The sequence below is a fragment of the Camelus ferus genome, chromosome 10, assembly GCF_009834535.1.
Source record: "Camelus ferus isolate YT-003-E chromosome 10, BCGSAC_Cfer_1.0, whole genome shotgun sequence".
NCBI classification, from domain to species: Eukaryota; Metazoa; Chordata; class Mammalia; order Artiodactyla; family Camelidae; genus Camelus; species Camelus ferus.
Genome location: NC_045705.1, coordinates 67,258,912 through 67,277,800, shown reverse-complemented (window position 1 = coordinate 67,277,800; position 18,889 = coordinate 67,258,912). Strand labels below are relative to the sequence as shown.

At 59.2% G+C, this 18,889-nt stretch overlaps 4 protein-coding genes across 4 annotated transcripts; 3 read left to right on the top strand and 1 right to left on the bottom strand.

Annotated features, from left to right (window-relative positions):
• Nucleotides 1–143: 143 nt before the first annotated feature.
• Nucleotides 144–3,277, bottom strand: CABP4 (calcium binding protein 4). Its single transcript, XM_006175995.3, has 6 exons — nt 2,924–3,277; nt 2,513–2,543; nt 2,289–2,432; nt 1,170–1,279; nt 676–823; nt 144–551 (listed from the first exon to the last, which is right to left on the bottom strand). Exons 1-6 carry the CDS (start codon nt 3,275–3,277, stop codon nt 523–525), a joined length of 816 nt encoding a protein of 271 aa, XP_006176057.1. The 3' UTR covers nt 144–522.
• A 1,856-nt stretch (nt 3,278–5,133) lies between these two features.
• GPR152 (G protein-coupled receptor 152) lies at nt 5,134–6,573 on the top strand. The gene has a single exon (XM_006175985.2). It carries the CDS (start codon nt 5,134–5,136, stop codon nt 6,571–6,573), a length of 1,440 nt encoding a protein of 479 aa, XP_006176047.2.
• A 4,271-nt stretch (nt 6,574–10,844) lies between these two features.
• Nucleotides 10,845–16,359, top strand: CORO1B (coronin 1B). The gene is given in 12 exon segments (XM_032489976.1): nt 10,845–10,993; nt 11,797–11,996; nt 12,396–12,518; nt 12,623–12,752; nt 12,932–13,113; nt 13,195–13,314; nt 13,972–14,076; nt 14,158–14,303; nt 14,543–14,600; nt 15,428–15,616; nt 15,618–15,707; nt 15,868–16,359. Coding segments are annotated over 11 exon segments (1,467 nt in total). The 5' UTR covers nt 10,845–10,993; nt 11,797–11,798; the 3' UTR covers nt 15,994–16,359.
• A 134-nt stretch (nt 16,360–16,493) lies between these two features.
• On the top strand, nt 16,494–18,830 carry PTPRCAP (protein tyrosine phosphatase receptor type C associated protein). Its single transcript, XM_006175994.3, has 2 exons — nt 16,494–16,836; nt 17,975–18,830. The coding sequence occupies exons 1-2, from the start codon at nt 16,834–16,836 to the stop codon at nt 18,593–18,595; spliced, it is 624 nt and encodes a 207-aa protein (XP_006176056.2). The 5' UTR covers nt 16,494–16,833; the 3' UTR covers nt 18,596–18,830.
• Nucleotides 18,831–18,889: the final 59 nt, after the last annotated feature.

Genomic DNA, 18,889 nt, shown 5'->3' with positions numbered 1-18,889 from the left:
CTCCCCTCCTCTGAAGGCCCTGTGGCATCTGCTCCCTCCCGCCACCCAGCTTTGGATTCTCTCTGTCTTTGGTACCTGGGGTCATCTCTTTCTTTCAAGTTCAGCTTTCTTCTTTTTTAAATAAAGATATCCACACATAAGTAGTGGGAGATGTCCAACCACCCTCTCAATTCACCATATTACCAGAATACCCCCCCCAACACTGCCCCATCTTGGAAAGCTGCCAGTGCCAGGGAGCTCCCTACCTCCCCGGGGGCTGGAGAGATCCAAGTCTTGCTCACATTGGGGAATGATGGGTAGTTGAGGGCAGGGTTCCTCCAGGCAGATCAGATGGAGGGGAGGGGAGGGGAGGACGAGGCTGGGCAGGTGACATCACAAGCCAACTCTCTTGCCATATGTTGTCAGGAACAGAAGTCTGGGGCTGCTGGGTCTCTTTCATCCTGGGGCCTCATGAGGAGGGTGTGCCGCATGGACCCTGCTGGTGTCTGGGGCCAGAGGAGCAACATTCTCCTTCCTGGAGCCTCAGTGGGTGGTAAGCATCATCACAAATTCTGCGGGAGAAAAGGGGCAGTGCTTAGGCTGGTCCAAGCCAGGGATCCCAGGACGCATTGGGCTCAGCCTAGGAGCTGCAGGGATGCGGGGGGTTGGGGGGGATTGTCTGGGAAGGAGACTCACCATCAAAGTCTACAGTGCCATCCCCATTGAGGTCCACTTCTCGAAGCATTTCGTCCAGCTCAGGATCCACCAGCGGCTCCCCAAGCAGAGCCGGTGCTGCCTGTCGCAGCTCTGCCACCGTGATTCGCCCATCCCTGTCCCTGTCAAACTGGAATTCCGGCAGTCTTCACTCCCTCCTACCCAAAGCTGTCTCGACCTGCACCGACCTCCACCTTGCCACATCCTGTGCCTGGATGTCCCTATCTTTGTCCATCTACGCCTTCCTCTTCCTCCCAGGCAGAGGAAGTGAGCCCCTCTGCCCCAGGAAGTCTCCTTGGGTGGATCCCCAAGCTGGGAGTGAGCCAAACCCTCTCCGACCCTTCCCTGGCCCTAGTCCCATCAGCTTCAGGGCTCTGGGCTTCCAGAGGCTGAGGCTCCCAGTTTCTCCTGGCCTCAGTGGGAGGCGAGTAAGGGTGCTGCCCAGCCACCCACGCACCCTGGAGGATGCTCCACACCTCACGGAAGGCGATGCGCAGCTCCCGCACCCCCAACATGTGCGCCGTCTCCTCTCTCAGCTTCGGGCCCATCATCTCCACAAATTCCTCGAAGTCCACACGGCCACCCACTGCAGACCCAGGCAAAATGTCACAGTGGTGAGGGCTGGGGCTCAAGGAGGGATGTCATGAGGGCCAGCCGCTCCCCAGCTCTGCATCCAGGAAGGACACCCATGTAATGGCCCCAGGAGGGTAGGAGGTTGCAGCCCAGGGCTCTGCTGGAGGTGAAATGCTCAGGAAGTACTCTCAGCAAAGCAGCCAAGTATGTGAGAAAGAGACCAGGCTGTGCAACCAGACAGCCCCAGGTTCGAGTCCTGGCTCTGCCACTAATATTGTGGCCCTGGGTGACTTACTGAACCTCCCTCCTCATCCAAGGACAGGGTGCTGTTGGGGTTGGAGTTCATGGCTATAAAGTGCTGGAACCTCATTGGCAGCAGTAAATATCCCTTAGGAGCATATCCACCTAGTCCCTGGATTCTAAGATGCCATCAATTATAAAAAGTACCAATGATCAATTAATAGCTTTGAGGAAAATAAAGAAGTATGACACTAAATATTCACGTTAGTTGTAAGTCACATCCTATTTTAGAAACTGTAAAGAAAAAAACAAATGCAGGTGTCCTGGGATGAAGGGAATATGATATTTGACAAATCAGCTCATGCTAATCACACAAGTGCAGCCCATTGGACATTTAATTGCAAGGAATGGTAAGGACTCTGTCACACTAGTCCTCACTCTTTTCAGGAGCCTTGGGAGGGCCAGAGAGACAGATAGACAGCCCAGGTGGCTGTTACCAGCACAGACCACTTGGTCTCAGTTAGAGATGGGGTCCTCGGTCTGAGCCCCAAGGGTCTCTCTTGGCACCCCGTGCTTTCCTTGCCCCCCAACCCCCGTCTCCTGGCCAATGTCAAACTATCCTGAAAATTGCCACCCCCCTCACTCCATCATCACCCCTGCTGTGCTCCCAGAGCCACCTCCCACCATCCCTCTGGGGTGGAGCTGACCAGGGCTGCAAAGCCAGGTGGCTCCCACCCTCCCCGCCCCATTCCACCCCAGGCCGAGGGGGGTCAAGCACTGACTTCGCATCTTGACGTGCTGGGAGACCTCAATGAGCTCCATCTCGGTGGGCATGTAGCCCAGCGTCCGCATGCACTCGCCCAGCTCCCGGTAGCCGATGTAACCATCATGGTCTGTGTCAAACTCCTCAAAGGCAGCCTGAAGCTCTGCAGGGGAGGGAGGTCAGAGGCAGGCAGCCAGGCTCTGGGATACTTCCCACCCACCACTGCCGGCAAGGGCCACTCACCATCCAGCTCCTCAGGGCCCAGCTCACGGTCCTGCAGGGGCAGAGTCCAGCATGTCGCCAGGGCCAGCCAGGGCTTTGGCCATCCTTCCTCCTCCAGCCCCAGCCCGTGCTGGCCTGGGCAGAGCCAGTCCCACAAGGGCGGGAGAAGGCAACTGAAGTCCCATGGGTCTCAGGAGAAGTGGTGACTCCCTTCCTGCTCCTGGGGCCCCAAGCTCCCACAGAACCCTGGGTTTGAGATCTGGCTCCACCCACTGCCCAAGCTGCCCAAGACCTACCCTTCCCCAAAATGCAGAAACCCTGCCCCCACAACCCAGGCCTGCATCCTAGGGGCAGGGTGGACTGAGCCTGAGGCCAGGAGTCCCCATCCCCACCCGCAGGACCCAACCCTGCCCTGCCCAGGCCCCACCTGACCTTCCCGAAGATGCGGTTCAACAGGGGCCCATATGTCCTCTGAGCAGCATCATGCTGGGGGGCAAGACGATGCCGGTGGGACTGGCGACGAGAGGCCGGCCTGGGGGCTGCAGGGGCTGGATCTTCCTGCCCTTCTCCAGTCTTAGCTGGGTTCTTACTGCTTCCCAGGGCCTCGGGGCCCTGTGTGGGGGCCTGCTCCCCGGAGCTGTCAGTGCTCTTTCTGGACCCTCGGAGCCCCTTCTCCTTCTTGCTCCTCCTCCTGGTCAAGGGGGGCCCCTCAGCACCGCTACTGGAAGCCTGGGGGCTGGGGGCTGGGGCTGAGCCATGCTGTCCCCTCCTTTGCTCTGTGGCCATGTGGAAAGGGGTGACGGGGCTCAGAGACACAGCACTAGAGAGCACCCTGAATCCCAGGACCCATAAAGCTGCTTACACACCCCCACCTGAGAGCTGATGGCCACGGATCGGGCCCTGAGGGGGATTAGGGTAAGTGAGGTAGGCAGCCCAAGCCCTAATCCAGGCCCTCTGCCTTGGGGTGGCCAGGGCAGAGCCAGCTGGGTCAAGAGAACAGTTCTCAGCAACATGGGGTGCCAGGACACGGTGGCCACTGTGCGCTTCGGACTACAGTTCTACCACTTATAAGCTGGGAGACCTGGCAATTTGTCACTAAGCCTCAGTTGCCTCATTTATAAAATGGGGACAATATTGCTGGAGAGTCGAAGACTCAGCCCTGTTGTGTGCCGTGGGCAGGACGTAGCTAAGTGAGGACATGGGGAGGCCTCTTAGGCGGGAGGAAGAGTGGGGGCAAAGGCTGGGAGGTGGGAAAGGAGAGGAAGGGTTGCCCACTGTGGACCCCCATGGGTGGCATCCTGGCTGGAGCAGAGGCTGTGTGTAATTGAGGAAGAGAGGCCAGATCACAGAGGCCTTGAATCACAGATGATTGAGGATCATGGGAGTGTCACAGGAGTGACGTCAGACGAGGGGGACCCAGACCCTGCCCGATCTGGAGGGGCCCAAGGTGAGGAAGTTTCAGCCACCTGGCCCTGTTGAGGTTTGGTGGGTGCCTGGCTGGTCACTTGGCCCTACTGGGCTGGGGTTAGGGTTTCCCGGCAAACAGCCCCATGAATGATTGATGTCCTCTCAGCTTGGGTTTCATGCCGGCCGCCTTCGTGCCGCCGGGCGCCATGCAGCAGGCCCCGGCGTGGGGCCGTGTGGACAGCTAGACCTCCAGGCAGGCAGGCAGGCACGCCCTGCTCCTTCCAGCCAGCAGCCTGCACTTCACAGGTAAGCCAGACCTCACCAGTCGGGGCCCAGGGAGCCCAGGGCTCTGATCCAGTAGGGGTTGGAGCCGGCAGAGTTGGGGACTGCCTGAGTAAGAGCACTAGGGGTGGGGAGACCATTAGGCTAAAGGTCAAGTGGCCGGAGCCATGGGCTACAGGCAATATGGAGCCTTTCTGGGGCATCTGGTTTCCCTACCTTCAGAGGGAAACTCCCACCCCCAGCTAGGGAAGGTAGGGTGGGGGCAGCAGGCCTCTCAGGACCCAGTCACCCTTATCCTGGTCACACTGCTGAGACTCTTGCCCCCTTTTCTGTTTAGTAGCCCCATGGAACAAATGAGAGCCATCCTCTGCCCTAGACTCCCTTACCCACCCTTGGATTTTACCGGCCCACGGGACCCTGAGCCCTCCCCACTTTGACTCTTACACTCTTGAGTCCAGGATGCCAGGCAAAAAGGAACCTGCGATGCTCTGACCAAGGGGCTTTTAAACTCTGTTCCCTGGAGCCCTAAGGGTGCTCTCCCTCCTTTAATCTGAGCACACCCTTTTAGTTCATAAAAGAATCCCACTATAATATTTTATTGAAATATATTTAAAACCTCTGGTTTAGTCTATTTGGACACAATGGGATGCCCTGTAGCAGAATGGTTAGTCTGAGTTCTAGTGCCCACATCCCTACCTCTGACCTTGGGTAAGTCACTGATCCTCTGAACCTTCCTCTCCTTACTTGTAGAGTGGATTTTATGAGGACTAGGTGAAGCAATCTATTTAAAGACTCTGGCAAAACATAATCACACCAAAGGTGATGATGATGGACCAGAGAGAAATAGTGACTTGCATGGAGAGGCACAGCATCCTCTCTCTCATCAGTCATTCATGCTTTCATTGATTCACCAGGTGCCCACTCCATGTCCGGTGGTACACTGGGGACCTCAGATGGACACTGCAATGGAAGCTAACCTGGGTGCCGTGGGTCACGGGCCCCGTACAGACCTTGAAGATGAGGACTACTACCCCCAGGGTGGCTGGGACACGGTCTTCCTGGTGGCCCTGCTGCTCCTGGGGCTGCCAGCCAATGGGCTTATGGCATGGCTGGCTGGCTCTCAGGCCCAGCAGGGAGCAGGCACGCGGCTCGCCCTGCTCCTGCTCAGCTTAGCCTTGTCTGACTTTTTGTTCCTGGCGGCAGCAGCCTTCCAGATCCTGGAGATCCAGCATGGAGGGCACTGGCCTCTGGGGACGGCTGCCTGCCGCCTCTACTACTTCCTGTGGGGTGTGTCCTACTCCTCCGGCCTCTTCCTACTGGCAGCCCTTAGCCTGGACTGCTGCCTCCTGGCGCTGTGCCCACGCTGGTACCCTGGTCATCGCCCAGCCCGCCTGCCCCTCTGGATCTGTGCTGGGGTCTGGGTGCTGGCCACCCTCTTCAGCGTGCCCTGGCTTGTCTTCCCTGAGGCCGCCGTCTGGTGGTACGACCTGGTCATCTGCCTGGATTTCTGGGACAGCGAGGAGCTGCCGCTGCGGATGCTGGAGATCCTGGGGGGCTTCCTGCCTTTTCTCCTGTTGCTCGTCTGCCACGTGCTTACCCAGGCCGCTGCCTGCAGGACCTGCCACCGCCACCAGCCTAGGTCCATGGCCTGCCGAGGCTTTGCCCGTGTGGCCAAGACCATTTTGTCAGCCTATGTGGTCCTGCGGCTGCCCTACCAGCTGGCACAGCTGCTGTACCTGGCCTTCCTGTGGGACATCTACCCCGGCTACCTGCTCTGGGAGGCTCTGGTCTACTCTGACTACCTGATCCTGCTCAACAGCTGCCTGAGCCCCTTCCTCTGCCTCCTGGCCAGCGCCGACCTTCGGGCCCTGCTGCGCGAGCTGCTCTCCTCCTTCGCGGCAGCTGTCTGTGAGGAGCGGCCAGGCAGCTTCACGCCAGCTGAGCCACAGACCCACGTGGACTCTGGTGATCAGACTCTGCCAGGGCTCACGGCTGAGGCTCAGCCACAGGTGAACCCCACGCCCCCGCCACAGGAGAACCCCGTGGCCCAGCCACGGTTGGATTCCATGGCTCAGCCACAGGCAAACCCTATGACTCAGCCACAGTCAGAGTCTGTGGTCCAGCCTCAGCTGAACCCCGGGGCCCAGCCACAGGAGAACCATGAGGCCCAGCCCCAGCTGGATCCTGTGGCCCAGCCACAGGCAAGCCCCGAGGCCCAGACCCCTGGGCCCACTGCCAGCCCAGTCCCCAGCCCCTGCGATGAAGCCTCCTCTGCCCCATCCACGGATTCCACCCCAGAGGTCCCTGTGAACCCAGCCACACCTGCCGCCTCAGCGGGAGAAAGCCCCAGCAGCGTCCCCCAAGAGGAGGCCCCGGGTACAGGCCCTACGTGAGGGTCCAGGAAAGCCCAGGCCCGTCAGGGCAGCAGAAGAACCAAGGGAGACAGAGGAACCAGCCAGTCAGAGAGGAGGGCTGCTGTGAAGGAGGTCCTCGTGGAGCACCCCACCAAGGCCCTTGGGCCTGGCAGGTGGACTCGGGGGAAGTGATCATGAAGCAGCCAAAAGTCCCGGACAGTTTGTTGCCACCCTCGCAGCCCCGCCCAGGTCCCAGCAAGCTCCTCCATGCTTGGCCCACACACAGGGGCCCGAGCGCCCCCTGAGCTATCACAGCCGATGGTGCCTTGCTGGGCTCTGCCCTCCAATGTCCCCCAAACCCCACTGACAGTTTCCCCCTTAGCTTTGGTCCTGGAGTAGAAAGACAAGCAGGCTGACTCCCCCAGCTTGATCTGACCTCCCCTTATCCTTCCCTGCCTCCCCTCCTTCCTGTTCCATCCTCTAACCTGGGCACCAGGAGCCGAAGGAGGGAGTCCCTGTAGAGAAGGGAGGCACTCAGGAGCTATCAGGAGTCCGGGGTCTTAGGAGTCCACAGGCTGGCCTGACATGGCCAAGCCCTCTCCACCAGCCCCCTGCCTTCAAGAGGCAGTGATGCTGGGACAGGACTTCCCTCACTCAGCAAGGTGATGGGAGTAGAGGTGAGAGCTAGCAAGCCTGGATTCCAGTCAGGCTCTGGGTGACTCTGGACAAACAGATTCGCCCTCTGAGCTCCTGTTTCATCTGCCATTGTGAGGATTAAATGAGAAAGTGTGTGAGGTGCCTGCCAGCAACTGGCTCACAATAGGGGCTCAGTGAACAGAGGCTCTTCCTTCACTGACAGCCAGGGATGTCCCTGCTGGGGCTCGGGATTGATGGGAGGAGGCACTTGGGATCCTGTGTGCTTCAGGGGAGATTAGCTGTGCCCGTGACCAGCTCTGGGCTGCAGACACCCTGGTGGCCTGAGGGAGTATGGGGCCACCTCTGTGCCTTGGGCAGCTCAGGGGACTTCCAGGTCTGCTACATTTAAGGATTCAACTAGTGTTCACCTGTCCCCTCACTGTGGTGGAGGCTGGAGGTCCAGAGTGCCCTGATTCTGTCACCACCAAGCCCCTTCTATACACTCAGCCCAGATGCAGAGATGGGCGGATGTCGAAGCAGAGAACTCTGGGGACCAGTGGCTCCAGAGATAGCCCAGGCCCCTTGGAGGTCACGCAGTGTCTCTGGAACATAGCCAACCTCTTCCCTCTCAAGCTGCAGACACTGCTAGAAAAAGTAGGAAGTACTGAAGGTCTATTTTCAAGCCCTACCCCACTTCCTTTTCACACCCACCACTCTCTTCTGGCACTCTCTCCACCCAGCTTTCTTTCAACCCCCAGGGCTTCAAAATCATGAACCTCTTCCTCTTCAATGCCCCCCCCCAAAACCCTTCCCTTTAGCTCAGGACTGTGACCTTTAGAAGCTGAGAAATGCCCTTACCAGTAACTGTAAGTGACAATAACATTTTACATGCTACCCTTCCCAGGGGTACTTGCATTTTTTAAAGGCAGCAGCCTGTACAGGCAGCCTGAAATGGCGCAGTCAGATCTGTCCTCTGGTTCCGAGGCCTCTCAGTTTTCTTCTCTGTAAAATGAGGTGATAATGTTCCCCTTGCAAGTTTGGCTGTTGTGATCATTAACCAAACCCAGGGATGGAAGCGCACTGGGTGGTGGTGGTGATGGTGGTGAGAATACTAGCCGAGTTATAGCATTTCCTAGAATTGTCGGCACTGAGGCTGGTGGAATAGAGATTTCTGGACAGGCACAAATTTGTTGAATTCACTAATTCAGCAGATATTTATTGAGCACTTGTTAGGTACCTTTCCAGCCAGCCTTCCATTTTGGAGACACATGGGTGGGGTTAGGGCACAGCTCCTAGTGTAGCTCAGAGGTGGTTTGAATCCTGGCTCTCCACCACTCACCAGCTGTGTGACGTTCAGCCAGGCTCTTGGCTTCTATGGGACTCAGTTTCCTGATCTGTAAAATGGGGACCATAATAATAATTCCATTTTCTAGGAGTATTAATTCCTATGAAGTGCTTGGATTCTTGCCTGGCACAGAGTAAGTGCTTCATAATTGTTAGCCATTAATTCAATTGTGCCAGTGGACACCCCCAGGCCTCACTCAGGCCTGGGACCAGCACTGACCCACCAGAGCCCATGTGGCAGCACTCTGTCCACCAGGCATGGTCCCCACCACCACACAGCCTGTTCTCCACTTTCCATTAGAGTACACACTTCCTGAGGGCAGGGTCTGGACTTACGACCCCTTTGCAGAGTGCCCCTCTTCCTTCTCCCAGGTGGGGGTCTCAAAGCCCTTTCATGGGGCAGGCAGATCAGGGACTAAAACCTCAGTGCCAGACACCCGCCTTCAGCTCTGGTCCATACTCCAGACCCCACCTTTGGAGAGTGGTCCAGCCCTACCTCCAAGGCCCCAGCAGGGAACGCTGCTCATAATGGATACTTGTTATTTAGGAGAAAGAGTAGGGCCATGAAGGGTTTTGTGAGATAAAAAGGAGTTCTCCAGCTGGCCCACAAAGGAGAGTTTTGTGTTGGATGAAACATGCACACCCAAGGCCAGAGAGGATGAAGGGAGGACTTACCCCCAAATTCCCCAGCTCCTCTACCTCACCCCTAACACACTCCAGGCGCCTGGGCTCCCTTGCTTCTGGAATATTCATTCTTCTATAGGTGGGAGACACACTTCTCTCTCCTTTGTAGGGACCAGACATTGACTATGAGAATTGTGAATATGAACATTTTTCAATTCCACATTCAGGGCTGCTGTTCATTCATTCATTCAATGTACACTCATCGAACACATCCTGTGGGCTTGGTCTTACTCTAGGAACTGGGGATACAGGGGGGAAAAAGGCAAAGTGCGGCCCTCAATTTGCTGACATCCTAGTGGAGCAAGGCAGACAAAAAGCAAATATACAAATAATTATACAATATAATATCAAGTAGTGATTAAGAACAATACAGGGGGGATGAGTAAGGGCCGGAGAGTGATTGGTGAGGCGGGTGGTCAGGCAGGGCCCTCAGAAGAGGGGACATTTGAGCAGAGGCCTGGAGGAAGTGAGGGATGGAGACTTTTCAAGATCTGGGGGAAGAGTTTCTAGATGGAGGGAAAAGGATGTGCCAAGGCCCTGGGGTGGGAAGGAAGGTGGTGTGTTTCAGGGATAGGCTGGTCAGTGTCACTGTGCCACATGCAGGGAGAGGATGGAGGAAGGTAAGAGGTGGAGGGGGCGGGTGGGCAACAACCGTGGATGTGGTGATGAAGAGCAAAGGGAGGGCCCAGAGTAGGGGATCTGGTGTGGGCTTTAGACTGGCAGTTGCCTTGGGGACACAATGGAGAGGGAAGCTTTGTGGCTGCATTCCCTCTTCCAAGCCACCCACATTCCTGCCCTGGGCTGAAAAGATTGGCCTGTCTTAGGGTTTATGGAAAAAGCAAGGACTTTGGAGTCCAGCAGATGGGGATCGAATACCAGATGGAAGGGGCAGATCCTGCCTGTGTGACCTATAGGGACACCTAAGTCTCCCAGGGTGGGATGGGGAGGTTGTCGATCTGGGAGGCCAGCTGGGCTCCTATCTCAGGAGCTGGCTAACAGGAGGGAACCATCTATGAACAAACCTCCAGGCCTCCGTGGAAGATGGCTGAGGAAAGGAAGGACGGTGTGAGGGATCTGGGGGTCATGGCTCTATTACTATTTCTAATAAGGAGGCCAGGCAGGACCCAAGGATGCTCATCGCGAAGAATGAGATGGCTGGGGTCTTCCACTCACCCCTTAAAATACCGATGTTTTTATTTACATTGTACCAAGAGCATGTATCTTCGTACCTTAAGAAAAGGCATGCGAATATACCGACTATCCTAGTAGATAGTACATTTTGGAGTCAAGGTGGACTAAGGGACCCGGAAGTATGCATTGAGGTGGGGGTTTGGGGGGGCCGGTCTCCACCCAACTCTGGCGACTCCTGAGGACTCCGACAAAAGGAGCAGGATGGGGAAGGGGCCCAAGTCTGCCGCCAGGCTGCACCACTCCGGCCCCATCCCTGCCCCTGCCCCTGCCCCTGCCCCTGCCCCTTTGCCCCTTTGCCCCAGAGTGTCCCGGAGGCCGGCGGGGCGGGGCTCGCCGAGGCCCCGCCCCGCTCCCCTGGCGCTCCCGCCACCTCCGCGCCCCGGCACTCCCCGCACTGCCGGCGCCCCCAGCCTCCTGGTTCCAGCTCACAGCCTCCCGCCCCGCCCCTCCGCGCGTGATTTCGGCCCCGCCCCCGTGAGCCCCTCCCCGCTCTCGCCCCCGCCCCCCCTCGCTCCTCTGTCACTTCCTGATTCCCGCTTCCTGCTTCCCAGAGACTGGGATCCTGAGCCACCCGAGGCTGGTGCTGCAGCTCCCGGCGACCCCGGTAAGCGCAGCGGTCCGGGGCTGGGGGCGTGGGTAGGAGGTTGGGCGGGATTTCGGGGGCAGAGCCGTGGGGAGCTAGGATGGGGGTCGCGAGTCCGAGGAGCCCTTCTCCGCTGCGCTCCACCCTCAGTCCCAGCTCCCCTTGGCCGCATAGCCTCTCCCCTCCTGGGCCAGAATCCCTGGAAGTTGCGCTCCTGGTTCACCTTGGACCCCGCTCTGAGGACTCTCGGGGATGCTCTGTGGCTGGGAGCGACGTCCTGACCCCCACTAAGTCCCTGCCAGGTCTCCTAGGCTGGTCTGGGGCTCACTGCGTATTCCTGCAGGCACTGCACATTCCGTGGGACCCAGAACTGGGGCTGAGCGCGGTCCCACAGCGGAGACCATTTCTGTCTGTCCTCCCCATTACCTGGCCTCCAAATTCTGCGCAGGAAGGAGACTGTTGGGAGTTGACTAGGACCCACAGAGGAGCTAAGCTTGCTCTGGCTTCAGCACCTCACACCTCCTCCATACACATACCAGTACCTGGGAGGGGCCCCAGGTTGGGTCCTGCAAAGCCCCTGAGGACTCAGCAGTGTAGGCCTGAGGTCAATGCATTTCCACCTTCAGATACCCCTTGGGGAGAGGCAGCCAGATCTGTGCAGGGATCCTTTTCTGTAACTGGGGAAACTGACAGCCAGGTGGTTATAATGCCGATGCCCCCTATTGCATCCTCCCCACCTCTCTTCAGGCAGCTTGGGAGGGTTGGGGCTTCTTGGGATGGTCTTGGGATGGGTGGAGGCTGACCCCTGCTTCTCTATCCTGCAGTCATGTTCCGCAAAGTAGTTCGGCAGAGCAAATTCCGGCATGTGTTCGGGCAGCCTGTCAAGAATGACCAGTGCTATGAGGACATACGAGTGTCCCGTGTCACCTGGGACAGCACCTTCTGCACCGTCAACCCCAAGTTCCTGGCGGTGATTGTGGAAGCTAGCGGTGGGGGCGCCTTCCTGGTACTCCCCCTAAGCAAGGTGGGCCCCATTGGGACTGGGGAAAGGCTGGAGGCAGCCTGGTCTCACCTGCCAGGCCTCTCTGCTCACTTCACAACCCATAATTTGACCATCCCCACACTGCTGGACCAGTGTTGTAATCCAGATTTACTGCCTGGGAGGTGTTAACTCAGATGGAGACAGTCTTTTATTGCTGCAGAATCAGGGTCAGAGGCAACAAAGATTTCCTGCTCACCTGGTGATACCTGTCAGGAAGAGGTGGGTCAGGTAGACGCAGAGTGAGAGTCATAAGTGGTCCACCTGTGGGCCAGGGCAATTGCATCATTTCACCTCCATGGAGGGGAGGGGAGACTAAAGCTCTGGGAAGGATGGAGCCTGGTCATCTTAGATCCACCTTAACTGCCCACCTCGTGCCTACAGACGGGCCGCATTGACAAGGCCTACCCAACAGTGTGTGGACACACAGGACCTGTCCTGGACATTGATTGGTGTCCCCACAATGACGAAGTCATCGCCAGTGGCTCGGAGGACTGCACAGTCATGGTGAGGCGTGGGGCTGTGGTTGGGCTGGGGTCACAAGTGTGGCTCAAGGCTCCTGGCAGCCGGGCCAAGCAGAGGCCTCAGCTGACCTCCCCACCCCTCCCTAGGTGTGGCAGATCCCAGAGAACGGGCTGTCCTCCCCGCTGACGGAGCCGGTGGTGGTGCTGGAGGGGCACACCAAGCGTGTAGGCATCATCACCTGGCACCCGACGGCCCGCAACGTGCTGCTCAGCGCAGGTCTGCACCGCTGCTCCCACCCCACCCCTTGCCACACACAGCTCCGGAACACCCCCCACCCTCTCCCAGACCCATCCGACACCCGGGAAGGCTGAGGCCCACAGAGGTGGAGTGCAGGGTCTGGTCCCAGGAGGGTGGTCAGAGCGGGCCTGGTGGGCTGATGGCCCCCCGCCCGGCAGGCTGCGACAACGTGGTGCTCATCTGGAACGTGGGCACAGCTGAAGAGCTGTACCGCTTGGACAGCCTGCACCCCGACCTCATCTACAACATCAGCTGGAACCGCAACGGCAGCCTCTTCTGCTCTGCCTGCAAGGACAAGAGCGTGCGCATCATTGACCCCCGCCGGGGGACCCTGGTGGCAGTACGTGGCCCTGGAGGGTGGGGATGACAGGGTGAGGGGTTCTATTGGGGCACCACGCTGACCACTCCATCTCCCTTGCAGGAACAGGAGAAAGCTCATGAGGGGGCCCGGCCCATGCGGGCCATCTTCCTGGCTGATGGCAAGGTGTTCACCACAGGCTTCAGCCGCATGAGCGAGCGGCAGCTGGCGCTCTGGGACCCAGTGAGTGGCTGTGGCCAGTCTGAGGGGCAGGCTCAAGACTTGGGCTCCACCCTGGGCAAGGAGGGGAGGGGTCACCCTGGAGAGGCCTGTTGTTCCCAGGTTCTCAGCCTGGCACCCAAGGCACTCGAGAACCTGAACCCTGCCATCCTCTCCTCTCCTTGCCCCCCGCCCTCTGGCCTCCCCCACCGCCTGCAGCCACCTCCACATCTGCCCACAGTGTTCTTGCCCTTTCCTCCTTTGCTTGTCTGTTCCCGCCCGGCTGCCCTTTGAAATCCAGTACAGAGGTCCCCTCTTCCAGGAAGCCTCCCAGCCCTTCCCCGGAAGTGCCCTGCCCCACAGCCTTATCCTTCTGTATAGTGACCTCCAAGGGCCTCTCTGAGACAGGGACTGGTGCTGCATGGCACCCCTGGCTCCCATGTGGTGGGGACTTCCTCAGCATTTGCTTGGTGGCCTAGGAGTATTCTGAAGTCCTGGAGTAGGCAGGGAAAGTGGGACCATGGGAGCCAGGAGGGGATGGTGGGGCACTCTGTGTGGGCAAAGGGTGAGTGTGGTAGGGGCAGTGCCAGCCGGCTTGTGAGGCTGGCTAGGGTCAGTCCTCATGGGGAAGGAGGAGGGAGGTTCTGGCCTGGCTTGACTTCCCCTCACCCTGTGTGCTAGGAAAACTTCGGGGAGCCTATGGCCTTGCAGGAGCTGGACTCTAGCAACGGGGCTCTGTTGCCCTTCTATGACCCTGACACCAACGTGGTCTACGTCTGTGGCAAGGTGAGGCTGGGCAGGGCTGAGGGGTGCAGGGAGGAGAGAGGCAGGCCCGGGTGTTGACCCCTGTCCCCTCCCACCCTGCAGGGTGACTCTAGCATCCGGTACTTTGAGATCACAGATGAGCCCCCCTACATCCACTTCCTGAACACGTTCACTAGCAAAGAGCCGCAGAGGGGCATGGGCAGCATGCCCAAGAGGGGCTTGGAGGTCAGCAAGTGCGAGATTGCCCGGTAAGAAGGGCCCGGAGGCAGCCGGCCATAGCGTGATGGGTCTGCCTTTGGGGCAGGAAGTGGACCATGGGCATCCCAGGTGAAAGGTCAAGTCACAGGAGGTTGCTCAGGAGCGTGAACGGGGCCCCAGGGTCAGTGGGAGGGGCTGGGATAAGGACTAGAAGTGAAGCGTGGAGGCAGCTGGGAGAGCTGGTGAGGGGAGGTTTCACCCATGGGTCCTCCCTCCCCTCCTTTCCCAGGTTCTACAAACTGCATGAGCGCAAGTGTGAGCCCATTGTCATGACTGTGCCAAGAAAGGTGAGGCCACCTGGTTCCCTGCCCATCCGCTCCCTTCTGTAGCAGACAGGCCACACATGGGTGACCAAGGTGAGGCCTGTGAATGGGACATGGCCAAGTGTGGGTGCAGCCAGGGGGCTAGACGGACTCCAGCATGCCCGGCCAGGGGCAAGCAGGGATGAGACACGCAGTGAGCTGAGGCCTTGCCCTGGACAAGCTGCAGGAGACAGATGCTGGGCAGCCTAGGAGGTCTCCCTGTGGGAGGCAAGGCAGGACTGAGAGCAGGGCTGGGGCAGGGCCTCCAGTGAGGGATAGCAAGCCAGGCAAAGGCACGGAGGTGGGAATGGAGAGCGGAACTAGGGTTCTAGCTGCAGGGAGGCTCCCACAAGTTGAGGATTCGGCCACATGTGGCTTGGCCTCAGATCCCCAGCCAAGAGCCTTGGACGGGCTTCATTTTTCTCCTGCGAGCATTTACAGAGTGCACAATTTTGCATGCCAGGCACGTCCGGGAGCAGAGCTGTGAACGGGTTTGACAGGGCCTGCCTCAGGAACTCCCAATCCACAGAGCACAGACGTGGCTCCCAGAATCCCACAGAACCACGTAGCTGACCCCTGCTTGGAAAGGTTGGGGGAGTCTTCAGAGGGAACTATTGATGGTGTCCAGAAGGGAAGTGAAAGGGAAGATTTGAGCTTTAAAAATGTCCTAGGGGTCAGGCCTTTGGAAGATAAGTTGACAGGGTGCAAGCCTGGAGGCCAGGAGAGTGAGAAGGAGATGGCGACTCAGGATCCAGACAAGAGGACCCTGCAGGTGGGCCCCCAGCTGATCTGGACCTCTCCCTGCCGCCCAGTCGGACCTCTTCCAGGATGATCTGTACCCTGACACAGCTGGTCCTGAGGCGGCCCTGGAGGCAGAGGAGTGGGTGAGCGGGCGGGACGCCAACCCCATCCTCATCTCCCTGCGGGAAGCCTACGTGCCTAGCAAACAGCGGGACCTGAAGGTCAGCCGGCGCAACGTGTTATCAGATAGCCGGCCTGCCAGCGGCCCCTGGCTCCACCCACCCGGGGGCCTCTGTGTCTGCTGCCTCCACCAATATTGCCACCCCCAGCAGAAGCCTCGCCGGAGCTGGGGTATGTGCCGCTTAGTCAGGGGTGATGTTGGGAAGCCCCAGTTCTGCTGTGCATGCCTGAACCATTCACTGCCCTTCTCTGAGCCTCAAGTTCCTGCCTGATAGTAGATTTGGGGAGGGCTGCAGCTCTGCAACCCCTGACCCCGCTGATGCCCCTGCAGGAGGCAGGGAAGCTGGAGGAGGTGATGCAGGAGCTGCGGGCACTGAGAGCGCTGGTCAAGGAGCAGGGTGAGCGTATCGGACGCCTGGAGGAGCAGCTCGGCCGCATGGAGAATGGAGACGCGTAGGACCACGGACTCTGTGGATGCCACTCCCCACTCACCTCCTCCTCCTCCTCCTCCTCCACCCCCTTTCTCACTCAGCCTCTGCTGGCAAGGTCACACTGACTCCAACTGGCTGCCCCTTGCCCCCTACTGAGGGTTTCTGGGGCAGGTTCAGGGGCCAGTCTGCACCCTGACCCATCCTGTGGGCCCAGGCTGGAGCCACCACCTGGCTTTTGTCACTGTTACTGTGGAGGATTTTTGTACCAAGGAGAGCTTCTATTCTGAGGAACCATCTCCCCCGTCCCCACCTAGCCCCCCTGCTCCCTGCCCTGAGGAAGCTGGAGGGATCAGCTCTATATTTTCATTCCAAATAAAATTCTCTTTCTAAAAGCCAGGTTTGCCCTTCTGCTGCAAGGGTGGGGCTGGGAAAGGAAGTCTGGACACCTGGGGACATAAGTGGCCTCTTGAGATCATAGATCAGAGAAAGATCTGGGGACTGTGAGCATCCCCCATAGTCATCGAGTCCCTGACTTCTGCCAGGTTGAGAAACAGGCAGAGGGTCACTGGGTACCTCCAGGGCCTTGTCCTGCTTCAAGCTGGGTGCCCAGTTCCTCTTGGAGGCCTGGTCACAGGCCCCATAGCTCCAGCCTTGCTGGGTGAGAGACCGGTGAGGATCTGGTGTAGATCGGGGTAGTGCTGAGAGGCCCAAGGCCCCCCACGGAGGTGGGGGATGATGGGGTGTTGTGGGCAGGAAGCGGAAGCACTGAGTAACCCCTAGCTGCAGTCGAGAGCGCGAGAGCTCACTTCTCACTCAACACAGCCCGAGCTGGAGGTGGGCACCCAGTGCTGAGAGGCCCACGGACCATGGTGAGCGATGGCACCTGTTGGGTCCTTGGGGTGGGGGCCACAGGGGGTCAGAGCTGGAATGTTTGGGTCCCGCAAGCTGAGGAGAGATTGTCTGACTGGGGCCCAGGGGCAGGAACAGCCAGTCAAGGGCAGAGGCGAGAGACTCAGGGTGAGCACAGGGCAGAAACTGGGCCTTTCACCTCGCTTTAGATGGTCCTCCCACGGACTCAGGGTGTGGGCCCCCAGTGCCCTACTCCACGCTTGACCCCCAGATAGGCCCTGTCGCCTGCTCTACCCAGGAGCTGGGACTTGAGCACAGTCCCAGCTTGCCTCCCTAGAGCCTGGGCAGACAGCCGGGGGTGGGGGGGAAGTATTACTTGCACCCCAGCACCCCTCCCCCTTCTCCCCGCATCCCCCACCTGACTTGTTCCGACCGCAGGCTTCCTCTGGCAGCTGCACCTGCCTCTCTGAGCCCCTGGCCCTTCGAGCCTGAGGCCCCCAGGGACAGAGAGTTGAACGGAAATGCTGCAGCTGGGGCAGTCCCATGGCTGGGGGGAGGAAGAGGGGTCTCAGGGACTCCCATCCCAGGACCTGGCCCAGTCCCTTGGCTGGGGCCTTGGGAGGAGCCAGCCCCAACACCAGCCTCGCAGGCATCTTCCCTCCCTTCCATCTCCCACTCCCAGGTGGCAGTGTCTTAACACATTCAACCAGTATCTATTGAGCACCCGCTCTGTGCTATGAATTGTTTAGGTGCTTGAGCCAAAAAGACAATAAACACGATAAACAAGCAGAGTGATCTATAGTGTTGGGGAGTGGGTAGGAAAGCAGAGCAGGGCTGGGCTGGCCACAGGGGTAACTGTCAGGGTAGAAATCCAGGTCTGGTTAGGCCGCACTGAGGTCCTCTGAGCCAGGTGAGCAGGCAAGCCATGTGGCTCTCAGGGGAATGCAGCATTCTGGACAGAAGGAACAGCCAGGGAACAGGCCCTGGGCAGGAGCAGGCTTACGTGGTGCAGTGGGAGTGAGGAAGCACCGGTGGTCAGATATCACAAAGCCAGGAAGGGCCTTGTTGGCTAAGGACGGGCTTTTCTGCTTGACTGTCCCCATTTTGCCCAAGAGGCTGCCAAGCACAGGCAATGAGCCCATGCCTGTCTCCCCACAGGACCTGCCCTGTGCCCTAGGGCTCTGGACACTGCTGGCCCTGCCGGGGACCCTGGGCTCAGATGGAGGTGCCAAGGACAGCGGCGGCTCCAACTCAGTCACTGTTGTCCTGCTGCTGCTGCTGCTCCTGCTGCTGGTCACTGGCCTGGCACTGGCTTGGCGCCGCCTCAGCCGGGACTCGGGGGGCTACTACCACCCGGCCCGCCTGGGTGCCGCGCTGTGGGGCCGCACTCGTCGCCTGTTCTGGGCCAGCCCGCCAGGCCGATGGCTCCGGACCAGGGCTGAGCTGGAGTCGCCAGATGAGGAGCCAGAGCGGCAGGAGGATGAGCAGGACATGGAAGATGACTACGACCTGGGAGTTAGCCGGGAAGAGGCTGAATCCCAGGAAGAGGAGCAGCGATGCGGGGAGAGGCCCAGCCCACAGCAGGTCTCAGAGCCGGCTTTGGAGGCACATAACGATGATGCCGAAGGGGGCCTGGGCCTGGCCTCCCAGGGGCCAGCAGGATCAGGGGGCAGTGCCGAGGCCCTACTGAGTGACCTGCACGCCTTTGCTGGAAGCGCAGCCTGGGACGACAGCGATAGGGCAGCTGGGGGCCAGGGTCTCCACGTCACCGCACTGTAGGAGCCAGCCCTGGTGCTGCATCCCTGCCACTGTGCCTCTGCTTCCCAAGCTGCCATGTCTGGACATGGCCTACCCTGGACACATTGTAACCCACACCCCCACTTGGAGAACCTCAGACTGTCATGCCCCCCACTAGTTCTATCCCCGAATGTGTGTATCCCTGGCCCCTCCAGGAAGGCCACCCATCCCCAGGGGCACTGGGCAGCCATCTGAAATAAAACCTCTCCAGTCCCATAGCTCTGTGCTCCTGTTGTGACCTCCCCCACCCGCTGGCCCCAGAAGTCTAAAGGAAGA

Excerpts from the sequence above, each read along its gene's own strand:
- CABP4 (XM_006175995.3), bottom strand. The coding sequence starts at position 3,277 with ATGGCCACAGAGCAAAGGAGGGGACAGCATGGCTCAGCCCCAGCCCCC. Across the intron at positions 2,433-2,512 it reads GGGCCCTGAGGAGCTGGATG|AGCTTCAGGCTGCCTTTGAG; the intron begins GTGAGTGGCCCT and ends CCTCCCCTGCAG. Across the intron at positions 824-1,169 it reads TGCGCATCGCCTTCCGTGAG|TTTGACAGGGACAGGGATGG; the intron begins GTGTGGAGCATC and ends CCGGAATTCCAG.
- GPR152 (XM_006175985.2), top strand. The coding sequence starts at position 5,134 with ATGGACACTGCAATGGAAGCTAACCTGGGTGCCGTGGGTCACGGGCCC.